Genomic DNA, 11,164 nt, shown 5'->3' with positions numbered 1-11,164 from the left:
CTGGCCGCTGACGAAAGAGCACTAAATAGAGCCCTGAGCGAAGAGCGATGAGGGACTAAGCCGAGGTATTGCCAGAAAGACTCCGTCGTATCATCGACTTCATACTAAATACTTCTAAGTATTTTTCGCAACTGAGGAAATTTGACATTTCATGAGAGAGAATTGGTCCTGGATAACCTGGGAAAGGTAGGGTTCGTTAATAACAACAGAACTTGCGTGTTACAAAAATATCTGTACCTTTATTAAGTCTTCTTTAAAACAAAAAAGGCAACCAAACGAACCTTGCATCTCAAGCGACTTGAAGGAGCTAAGCAAAGTAGTAGTCTGTATATACACTGAATAACGGCTAAAAATCATCTTCATAATCCTATTTACAGATCCTACCTACAACTACCTTACGATACTTCTACCATGAGATAAATCACATTTTTTATGGAAACCTTTCGCATTACAAGACCAATAAAAAACGTAGCAACGTATTGCGGAACACACAAACATGTATGTCGTTGTCTAGATTGTGTAAAAGAAAATTTCATTAAGTTTAAGCTTACAACATCAGTATACTACCAATATCATAGTATCCTTAGGATAAAGTTACAAGGACAGTACCAAATGTAACTTTTGACAATGTTAGAAGGTCTATGGGGAAGAGGGACACACGTTGGAACATTTCTACTGAATGTATCTCTGCCCCTTTAATGTTGCTCAGTCAAACATACGATAGTTTTTTTGGTGGCTTTTTATTTACAGTTTTCTCCTCCAGTTTGACGTTATAGATCTCCACTTACTGGTGTCTAGCGATGGGTTGAAATAACTCCATCTACTAAATTCAGTTACAGGGCTTTGGCGAGAACCCTGTAGACCGAATGTAGGTCATCTGCACCTAGACGAACTTCACCGGCAGGGCTTGCGCGAAATCAATGTCTCTTATAACGTCTGATAACAGAAAGAGACTCAGATAACGCGAAGAATAAACGGAGATTTTAGCTGTGAAAAATTGACGTTTCATACGTCCCGGCCGAAAATAATACGATGGAGTCGATGGTTGCAACTGAGTAAAATCTCGCTCTCCTCGAGTCTTTTTTAATTTTTGTTGGGCAAGAACCCCCTTGTGAAAAAACTACATCTCTCGGTCTAGTTCAATAATTTTTTTTTTTACGAAGAGAGCCAAGTGACTGACATTTCTATAACTACACGGTACGCCTTTTTCTATTATCGTCTGTAAAGGAAAGAGAGTTAAGCTGTAAAGAGGTGCAAGAATATCTAATGCGAGCTGAAATTCCGCTCAGTTTGTAGTCCAATAACGACAGACCAAAAAGTGACAGAAATGGTGAAAAAACGGCCAAGCTTTTTTCTCTTTCAGTACTCAACCCTTGGTTTTTAACTACAACCAACGACAAAAGTGTTAAGAAGGCCTAACCTCCCCTCCCCTTCCTTCTTACTCGATCTTGTGGCTTACCAAAGACTTCGTAACACCGTATTGTTCAGTAGATCATACACATTGATACGGGGGATTGGGGCAAAACAACAAAACCTCATGCGTGGCGTTAGTTTAGTTAAAATTAAAATGTATTTCTCGTATCGAGATTTTACGAACCGTCCTAATTACTTCGGTCATCGGTTGTAGCAATGCAGACGTTTTTATTGCACGTCCCGCAATACCGCGTGATAAGTACAACACTAATAATATAAATAATAATACTGTGGCGCGATCTCGGCAGGCTGATGAGCGACTGTTACTCCTCCTGGTACCAAGGACAAAGCTCTCGCGGAAGGTAACTGTATCGTTGGTATCTGGGGTGCCTGCAAAGGAAAGAAATCCCATAGTTTCAAAAAGGATAGCAGTCTCCTCTATGTGTGACGCCAAAGACTGCGATCAAGTTGTTGTTAAAATGATAATAAGCCGGACTAAACTGTTTAACTCAGGCTTTCAATCCCAGATTAACGTTTTTCGAAGAACGGGGCCTAACAATTGTCAAATTCTCTCTATAAATAATATGTAGATTTAGCCAAGCCTAAAAGCGGAGCTCCTGATAGCAATAACTGACGATAAAGGAAAAAGAGGATTATTTTTCTTGGATCAGAAACTCAAAAAACGATCAATTTTGAGCATGTAATTGTTCAACAAACTATACCCAACAAGCCTAACCAAGATTGTAGAAATTACGTATGCAATATATCAGGGACTTTCCAAGAGACGATTGTACCAGGAATAGCTGGTTCTGAAATGACGTCACTAAAATTCGAACTACAGAACTATTGATCTTCCGGAGATTTGACTAAAACGATGTACAAGAGCGGTTGAAAACTAATATTCATACAAATTTTCGCTCCGAATGGGTTCTTGGTTTTGCGATATACTACGCTTGAATTTCTAAGCTTTTGCGTGACGCTGCATTTACATGACGGCCTAGAGAGCTGTCACGATGGTTAAAAGGTGACTTATTTAGGGGAACTTGGCTATCTGAACAGTTCATGTCTTCGAGAAAGTGTTATTTCAATGTTTTAGAGTTCCTCGAGGGATAAATTCACGCTTTTGTAGCAAAACTCAGTGACAGATGTTTCTGTTGGTTTCCAGCCGCCATGTTGGTGCCCATACAGATGGGCACCAGCATGGCGTCTCCATACAAATCTCTATGAATTTGGGTAAAAAATTTCTCCGCATATCTCGCATAAGAAAAGTTGCTGTGACCAGAATTTTGGCGAGAGTCTGCATATTTACCTTCTTTCATCTCCCAGATTCTGGACTTTATCTATTGACCGGTTTTGATTTTTATTTTGAACTATTTTGAATTGCGTGACACTGAAAACCAGCAATAAGTCAGAAGAAAAGTCGACAACGTGCCAGGGGTTAATTCGCGCCGAAATTTTGCCTTTGCGAGTAATCCTTCCTTCTTTCCCAGAAAAATAACGTGACTTGAGCCCGCGATCCAATCGGTAAACCAGTAACTGGTCAGCGGTCAACTTTAAAAAACACACAACCTCGATGAGCTCTAAACCTGAGAAACCAGGCTGCCAACGTAGGATCTACAAGAGATCTGATCAGCCAAAAAAATGTATGAAGACAAGCAATAGACCATGTTTCGGCGCGCAAGGAGACAAAGTGTCAAGATTGGTGTCTCGAAAAGCAAAAGAATAAATGTGGCTGGACAAGGCCAGCCTAAACGGATACGTATATCCGATATGCTGCGTTTTTTAAGCATGGTACTGGCCATGCGGTTGAATGTTTAAATGTTTAGGCTGGCCATGTCCAGCCACATTTATTCCGGCTTTTGCTGTTCGAGACACCAATTTTGACACTTTGTCTCCTTGCGCGCCGAAACACGTGATGTGGCAACGCGTGTTTCGGGGCGCAAGTGAGTTCAAGGTACGGAACTTGATATAGTGCAGGGGTCATTTTGCAATTTACGTGCGTTGGCTTTTGCGCTGGCGTTACATATCTTCGCTATACAGTGCTGACGAGCCCCAACAAGGGCCAAACAGCTGTCCACTGTTGCGATCCTACTTTATCGGTTCTTGTCATGTTGGTGTCTCTAAATGTTTTTCACGTAGTATCAGCCTTGCAGTCTATTGCTTGTCTAAACCTGAGCCCGCGATATAGTCTTGATACTGATCAGCAGATAGCTTGTTGTGACAGCTGTCAATCAACAATAGCGTGGACGCCCAAATTCAAAGATGTAGCTATAGTAATGGTGCTACTCTCTCAGTTTTCTCAAGGTTTTGGCGTGCGGAGGGACGGACGGACGTACGTACGTACGTACGGACACTCACGTGACAGCCAAAATTTTTCAGATCGATCGCTTACCAAATTTTCTAAGGTATGGGGCTCCGCTCGCGCGCCTTCGACGCGCAGGAGCTCCGCTATTGTAATAAGTGAATAAGTTTGGATCGCTTTTGAACGACTAAAACTACAAAACGAGCACATACACGATTTTAGCACAGTTAAAGCCCGCAAATGAATTTCATGTTTCGCTGTTCAGCAGATTCAGCAGAGTTGTGGAAAGTACGTAGTACGTCATGGTCGCAGAGTTTGTTGACATCTATAGAGTGAGCCTAGCTCTATGGGTCATTAGCGTGCACGTACCTGGTTTAGGGTAGTGTAATACACTGGAGTACTAGAGGCAGATGTCCAAGAGGTAGGAGCTGAGAAAGAAGAAACAAGGCGCCAAATCAACACATCTAAAGGTATGACTTAATGATAATATGAATTGGCCCCTCAAACAAGTGTTTATAAAGTGCTTTGTTAAAACCTCTCCGGACTTCTCAGGGAAAATGTCTGTCTATTTCAAATTGCACATATAAAGTATTTACGAATCAAAGAAATATTTTACAGTCCTGGGATAGCTAAAAGTTTGGAATAATTGAAACAGAATGCACACTGTGGGACGTTGATCAATATAAGTTCAGTGCGCACAAAAAGTAGTTACTTTACTGGCAGTTATTTCATTTATTATTCAGTATTTTTTTTGTCAAACATCTCACCTGCCATAGGCATCGTCACTACCTGTTGATTTGGCTGAAAATATAAAACAAATCATTTCTTTTCTTTAGCGTCTCATGGTAGAGTACATACAAAAGAGCAAACCACCGTTATTAATTATTTTTCTTTAACCCAACCATTCCCTTCGGCCGGTAAGAATATGCTCAGTTACTGCCGCTTATTTCCGTATCGTGAGCCGCACAGAAATTAGTGCAGGGTGATTATTTACGCACCAAAGTTTACATCCGAGCAAAAACCGAGAAGAGACAGTACCCCAGCTCTATACATACTTCTGCGCGTACTGAATGGAACATTCCTGGTCGCATTAGATTACGAGCAGCACCTCTTTTTCCCTCCGAGTTCCTTGAGCGTCACACGAACGAACACCAAGTTTTTAATTGCACAACACTGCATTGCTCTACAGTTTTGAGAGGACGTTTTGCACCAGTTATATCTTTTTCAGTCAGAGCAACCTTCAATGTATCTTCCGCGGGTACTGTTTCGCCTTCTTCTGCAATATTGGCTGTCTGTCCAAACGATTCATAAAGGCACTTACGCTTGCAAATCGTACCTAGATTGCCGCTCGTTTATTACTGACGGCGAATTCCTTTCACGCGTTATTTCACGTCACGCTCGAGGGACGCAGAGGAGAGGGATTTCGCGTAACGTTTGACTGATAAAGAGAAAAAAAACACAGACACTGCTTGTAGACGCTGCTCGTTCGAATATCAGATCTAATCTGTCCCTTGGAAGATTAGAATGAAACCGCAGCCGGCCACAGCTCCCTTATGTCTAGTTAAAGAATAAACACAATATTAACTCGGTAAATTCCTTTTTGTTTTTTTTTTGCTTAGGAACAGTCTGAATAGACAGTACAATGGAACATTGCTTTGTAGTCGCAATTTTACACTAAGTACTTTGCCTCAAAAATCGGCGCGCTGGTTGCTTTTCGATAAAGCATTTCTACAAGGTCTGGCAGTAACTTCAAATGTACACAAAAAGCTAATAACACGACAGCCTCCCACGCAGACGTTCTTATGGCTTGTTACGCAATCTTTCATGCCCAAGGAACTGGGGAGAAAAGGTTGCGTGACAAGGGGTTATAGACTCTTCTAGGTGTTTGAGTCTAATATTGCGAGGAGCGAACTCCCCAGCCATTTTTATGGTGCGCCATTTCACGCTGCGCCCAAACTAACTAAACGCCTGGAACGGGCTAAGGAGGCTCAGGCCCAGGCCAAACGTCAAACTTCACATGAGACGAACTTAACTGAGCGAATTAAGTTCATGTTGGACGTTTAATTCGACTGAGTTGTTCGACTGAGTTGTTCGAGTGTATTTAGATCGACCAACGATCTAAATTTATCCGTCTGAAGCAGACTGATAGAACGTGGACGTTTGACCCAACGGTGGAGCTTTACCCGTTTGGATTGACTCAAACTGCAATTTAGTTCGTCTCACGCGAAGTTCGACGATTTGCCTGGGTCTCACGCCCGAACTTGATCTCGTGCACCTGTTAAAACTTACCAATGCATGTTTCCGGTAAGCCTCTGATATATTCAGCCTTTTCTCTTTGAAAAAAATTGTTCCCTAAAATATGAAAGAGAAGAAAATGAATGAGTAGGCAAGCTTCCTACTCACTCGTGTTTTGGCACATCAATGAGCGTTGCCATTTTCCTCTCTCCCTTATTTTTGGCTTCTCTCATCAAGGATGCCGAATCTAGTAGTAGGCAAGTAGCAGCAGCAGCAGCAGCAGAAGAAGAAGGTGCTGATTTTAAACGGCATGGAAATCATATAACAAAAAGGCATGACCTTTATTCCGCAGGCTCTTTACTTGACTCTGTAGATGACTTCCGAACGCAGCTGGCTTTTTTTCGGAACAAAGTTCTTTTCAGAACTATCTTCATCTGAAGGACCAAACTAGAAATCGCGATACTGCTGGGTTCAAACCATTAGACCAAGTTTCCTTCCCGTTTAATCAGCGTTGCGTTTTTACTTCGTTTATTAGCAGTAAAAGCAAGTTAGACCTCGGGTTTTTTTGCAGACTTACGCGCTTTGGGAGGGTGGTACACTAGTCAGTTCAATCCTTCAAAAAGGTTAGGGATTTTACCTTAATCACGTGTGGCAAGTACAATTGGTTTATTGACAAGTAAAGAAAAGAAGCAAGTGATACTATCTGCCTTCATTACAGACATAAAGAAAATTTGACTTGTTTCGACTATTCTGGAGAGCAGAAAGTTTTAGAAAGAGAGAATAAAAAAGAGTGTTGAATTTTTCTATCCATGCTTGGTACGTTGCCCAGGCTTTCCAGGATAATGTGAGCAGGTCTTTCGAGCAATGGCATTCCCCCACTGACTGAGAAATAAAAATAAACAAACATCGGAAACTAAAAAGATCGGAATAATTGATAAATTGTCATCATCCCCGCTGGGGCCGACTCGTTCTCAAAACCTTTACACTCAAGTAGCTTACCATATTCATTACTTTTTGGGCGTCTTCTTCTCGGTAAAATGTTACAAAACCGTATCTACGGAATTAAACATTGACAGATATTGAAAGTTTCAGACCAGCCTTGATTTATAATACCCACTTTGATAGGTTCTTTTACGGTTTTTCCGTGCCAGTTTGTTTTCTCTAGTAATTAGATTTCAGGCTATACAAGCAACAACTGCTGCGTTTTAACTTTAACTTACCATTAAGGAAGTTTAATAATGAGTTTTTTTCGGGGCAGACACTTGACACTTGCCCTCAAGTATTGCGGGCAGCAATGGCGATTCTAATCACAGCTGATTTGTAAAACGTGTCACTTATCTACATTCTAAAAAAGCGGTCATTATTTGTAACTTGTAAACAGCTGCACGCAAAGGAAAAAACTTCTGTTTTGTTGGTTAGAAAGTCGTTTAAGGTTTATTGCTGTTTAGTGGTAAGAGATGTAAAGTACAATTAAAGTTTGAACCCATTGTCAGAGTTCAGAGAATTCAGAGATTAAGTAATTGATTGAGTGGTATATAGTTAGTTTAGAAGTTTTTGCTGCAATTCATACACAATGAGATCGCAGTGATAAGAAAAGAAAACGGGCTGTTTTCTAACCGGTACGCGCGTAGGAAGAAGCCCACAAACACTTCGACATACTGTGATTGACAAAAGTTTCTTTTTCAAAGCCACAAGTACTTTAAAAGGACTTACCCCTTACTTAATCCTTCCTGGTCTCTGATAATTTTGGTGTCTCGAACAGCTCCATATCTGCTGAAGAACTCTTTGAGTTCTTCTTTCGTAGTCTAAAAAACAAACAGCAACAAAGCGACACAAACTCAGCTGTTAACTGTAAGTTAAAGAAACCGCGACCGTTGCTGCTAAAATTGCGCGCCGGTTCGTTAAACTCCACTTTTATTTGGAAAGCGTCGCATTTCGCAAAAGCCCGATCTTGTCACATCTGCAAGGAAATATTTAAACTAGGTTTTAAAAAAGAGCTTCAGCTACTTACATTAAACGCAATTCCACCGACAAAAATACGATACGGAATCTTGACTAAGCCACCTCCACTCTGACGAAGAGTTGAACCATTTCCAACAGCGTCTGTCGATACGTAGGCCTGTACATTTCAAGTAAAGAACGCTAGATTAGCTGCGATTTGAGAAGCATTAAATTTTTAATGGCTTCAAAACTATCCCGCGGACGTTTTCTACGTAAGTTACAAGACAAAGACATGTTAACATTATTGCACTCTGAGATTGTGAGCTGTCAAAATGAATTTGAAATCAACATACTTCTGATACTCAAAGTCACCGGCCATTTTTTTCTTGGTTAATACCGGAATACACCTTTAAAACCGTGAAAATAGCCAGATCATTCAGATATACAATATATAGCTCGTGCTCGAAGGAACATTATGTTTCACTTTCGTGATTGTAATGTAAACTACTGAAATTCATTTGGAGATAGACAGAAGTCTGAAAGAAAAATGCCAACATAAATCGGCTTTTCGAGCAAGCAAGCCACTTTGCGTTGCCTTGGTTCATACTTCATTGAAGGAGTAGTGGTAACTTTCAAATTTAAAGCACACTTTTTGCTAAGAAAAAAGGTCAGCTAAACGTAAGAGGGCTTACCATTTCGATACACACCGACGCACTCGTCGCCTATGACGATCATAGCCAATTTAGGTCGCTTCCCAACCACTGGCTAGGGAGGGGTAGGGTGATTCCATAAAAGATTATTCCTTTTCAGAAGGTTTCAACTCCAAAATTGGTAACCATTGCTGAATTGCTCAAGTGGAAGTAGAAGTTAAATTTTGTAAGTCTGGGAAGCTACACAAAACGTTTTGCCCAGGCATGATCAACCAAAGCTTCTCCTGTTTGGTGACTATGATTGGTATGTCCAGAAGGGCGTGGGAATATGGCAATAAGTATGCCAAGTTCTCTCTCCTCCGCAGAGGCTCTGACAGGTTTTAGGTGGGGAGAGTCCGCTGTACGTAGTGAGTGCAGGCGTAATAAAATGGCGAGAGCGGCCGCGAGAGCCTCTGCCCCCCGCTCAGTGGATCCCGTTCTTTTGCGCCTGCACCCACCTTGCCCAGCGGATTTTTACAACGAAAGCCCCATTGGGAACCTCTGCGGAGGAGAGAGTGCCAAGTTTATAGCGGGATGTTTCTTTTCGTTTTGACAGCGGGGTCATAAGGCAACCGGAAGTGGCACCTTGAAGGGTGCTCCGGATTTCTCCCAAAAATGTCCATGATGACCTGGCCATAATTAAATCTGTATTCATTTACATCAGGAGCCATAATCGGGGACGGAGACCGTAAGTCTCGGGATTCGCGCGTACCTATGATATGGGACAATTTTTCTATTTTTAGAACAAATTGCGCCATCCTGACGTCATATATCCGCGCGGATCCACGCACATGTCGGGGGCTCTCGTGTGGATGCTGTCACGTTGCGTGATCAAATGGTGAGAGTTGAGAGACCTTGAAAGATTATCTTACGTATTTTTCACAGCGATGGCAGGGGATAAGGCAGCGAATACGAACCAGGGCGCTTATATGTAGTTTTATGCTCTGAGCTAACGGAAAAGGTGGGTTTTTCAGGGTCGAAAACAAGACTTCAATCTCGCGCTGGGAATGAATAATAAGATCTGTTAGTTATCTGCTAGTTGTAAGCTTACGCGTATACTTTTGCGTTTGTTTTGACTTAAGAATATAGCAAGAAAACTCTCTACTCTGGTATCGAGTTAATTTGTGAGTTTCTCAGACAATGGTTAATCATAACCAAAACCTGTTTTGATGGTTTCTTATTGTTTAACTTCTGCTTGTTTGGTGAGTTTGCAAAAGTTTTTGAAAGGAAAGTCTGACGCGTACAATTAGCTCATTTGCATAGTGCAGCTCGTGCACTTTCAAGTCCGAGTCGGTGTTTTCAGTTGTCAACAAATCTTGACAAAGATTTCTTTCGTTATCTTTTGTGCTGAGATGCTTCGACAAATTTCACGAACGCAAAAAAGGCTACTAACATCATGTGTGTTCTTCAACATAAGCATAGTGAAGTTTTATACAGCGAAAAATGAAAATAGACAACGAGTTTTGATAACTCGATCAATGAAATCGAAATCGTTATTCGAAGTTGATTAAAGAAAGCGTCATCGAAACTTCGCTGATTATTTCTGCTTTATTCACATATTTTCAGCTTAGCTTTTAATATGTTCTCAAACATTTATCAATCTTAAACATATTTAAAAACTATAGAGTTATTGTTTGAGTTCGATGTACGCTTTCACACGAAATTGCGGCGGAAGTACAATTTGTCATGTTTACTGATCGTACAAAACACGCATCGGCGGGCGCTCTCATTCATCGACAACACAGAATTTACTGGATTTTTACACGAGTAAAACTTAGCAGTATCTACGGACGTAAAGTTATTGGACCTTGATGCCAGTGAAACATCAAGTGTTGCTTACAATTCAAGCGAAACTCAAACTAGCAATTATTTTGTTTTACTTTTCGGTCGCGATAGACTGGCAAATTCCTCGCAAGCGTGTGGCAAGAGGACCTAGGAAACTATGAAGTCCTGAAGCTCTGCTATATCTAAATATATCCAGCTAGTTTTTTGCTGTGTAATGGAAAAGCTGTTAATCTTCAACATATGTGAAATTTAAAGTGGAATGATGTACAGTTCATGTAAAAGAAGCATCCGTCGGAACACAACTTGGTCAGCGATATATATAAGCTTACAGCGGAACATACCTAAATTCGACACTGTCTTACTTCACTCAAACTGGAGCAGCTTACGACGAAAATACTTAAGCAAAATTCCAACAGACGTAAACGCGTTGAGTTGTGGGGCAAAAACATGAAACATTTCGGAATTTCGGACGCCATTTCCCCCGCGCGACATCCGCAGAAATCCTCGCAGCATGTACGCGCGTGTGCCGCAGGTGATGGCGCAATTTGTTCTAAAAATAGAATTATTGTCCCTTATTATATGGCTAGCTCCGTGAGCGGGCAAGATGAATCAAATCCTGCGCTGTGATTGGCTACCCGAGCGGGCAAGATGGAGCTATCTTGCCCGCTCGGGACTACCCGCCGTGTCCCGCAAGGAAAATTTCCGCAACAGCGATATAATAAATCCTTTATTGACCAAGCTTGTTCGGTCAAGATGGCTGGATATTGGCCTCGTTCTTTTTTTGCGAGTTTATGAACCT

At 41.3% G+C, this 11,164-nt stretch overlaps 1 protein-coding gene across 1 annotated transcript; it reads right to left on the bottom strand.

The window, feature by feature from the left end:
* Window positions 1-212: 212 nt before the first annotated feature.
* On the bottom strand, window positions 213-9,217 carry LOC110067078 (protein boule-like). The gene is made up of 9 exons (XM_089285710.1): window positions 9,039-9,217; window positions 8,289-8,298; window positions 7,962-8,069; window positions 7,664-7,755; window positions 6,950-7,004; window positions 6,005-6,067; window positions 4,483-4,516; window positions 4,085-4,143; window positions 213-1,803 (listed from the first exon to the last, which is right to left on the bottom strand). The coding sequence occupies exons 1-9, from the start codon at window positions 9,215-9,217 to the stop codon at window positions 1,681-1,683; spliced, it is 723 nt and encodes a 240-aa protein (XP_089141836.1). The 3' UTR covers window positions 213-1,680.
* Between the last annotated feature and the right edge of the window lie 1,947 nt (window positions 9,218-11,164).

The sequence above is a fragment of the Orbicella faveolata genome, unplaced genomic scaffold, assembly GCF_042242905.1.
Source record: "Orbicella faveolata isolate gen_17 unplaced genomic scaffold, um_ofav_v1 contig_13, whole genome shotgun sequence".
In the NCBI taxonomy this organism is placed as follows: domain Eukaryota; kingdom Metazoa; phylum Cnidaria; class Anthozoa; order Scleractinia; family Merulinidae; genus Orbicella; species Orbicella faveolata.
Note: the sequence above shows the minus strand (reverse complement) of the source record. Positions and strands in the feature narration are given on the sequence as shown.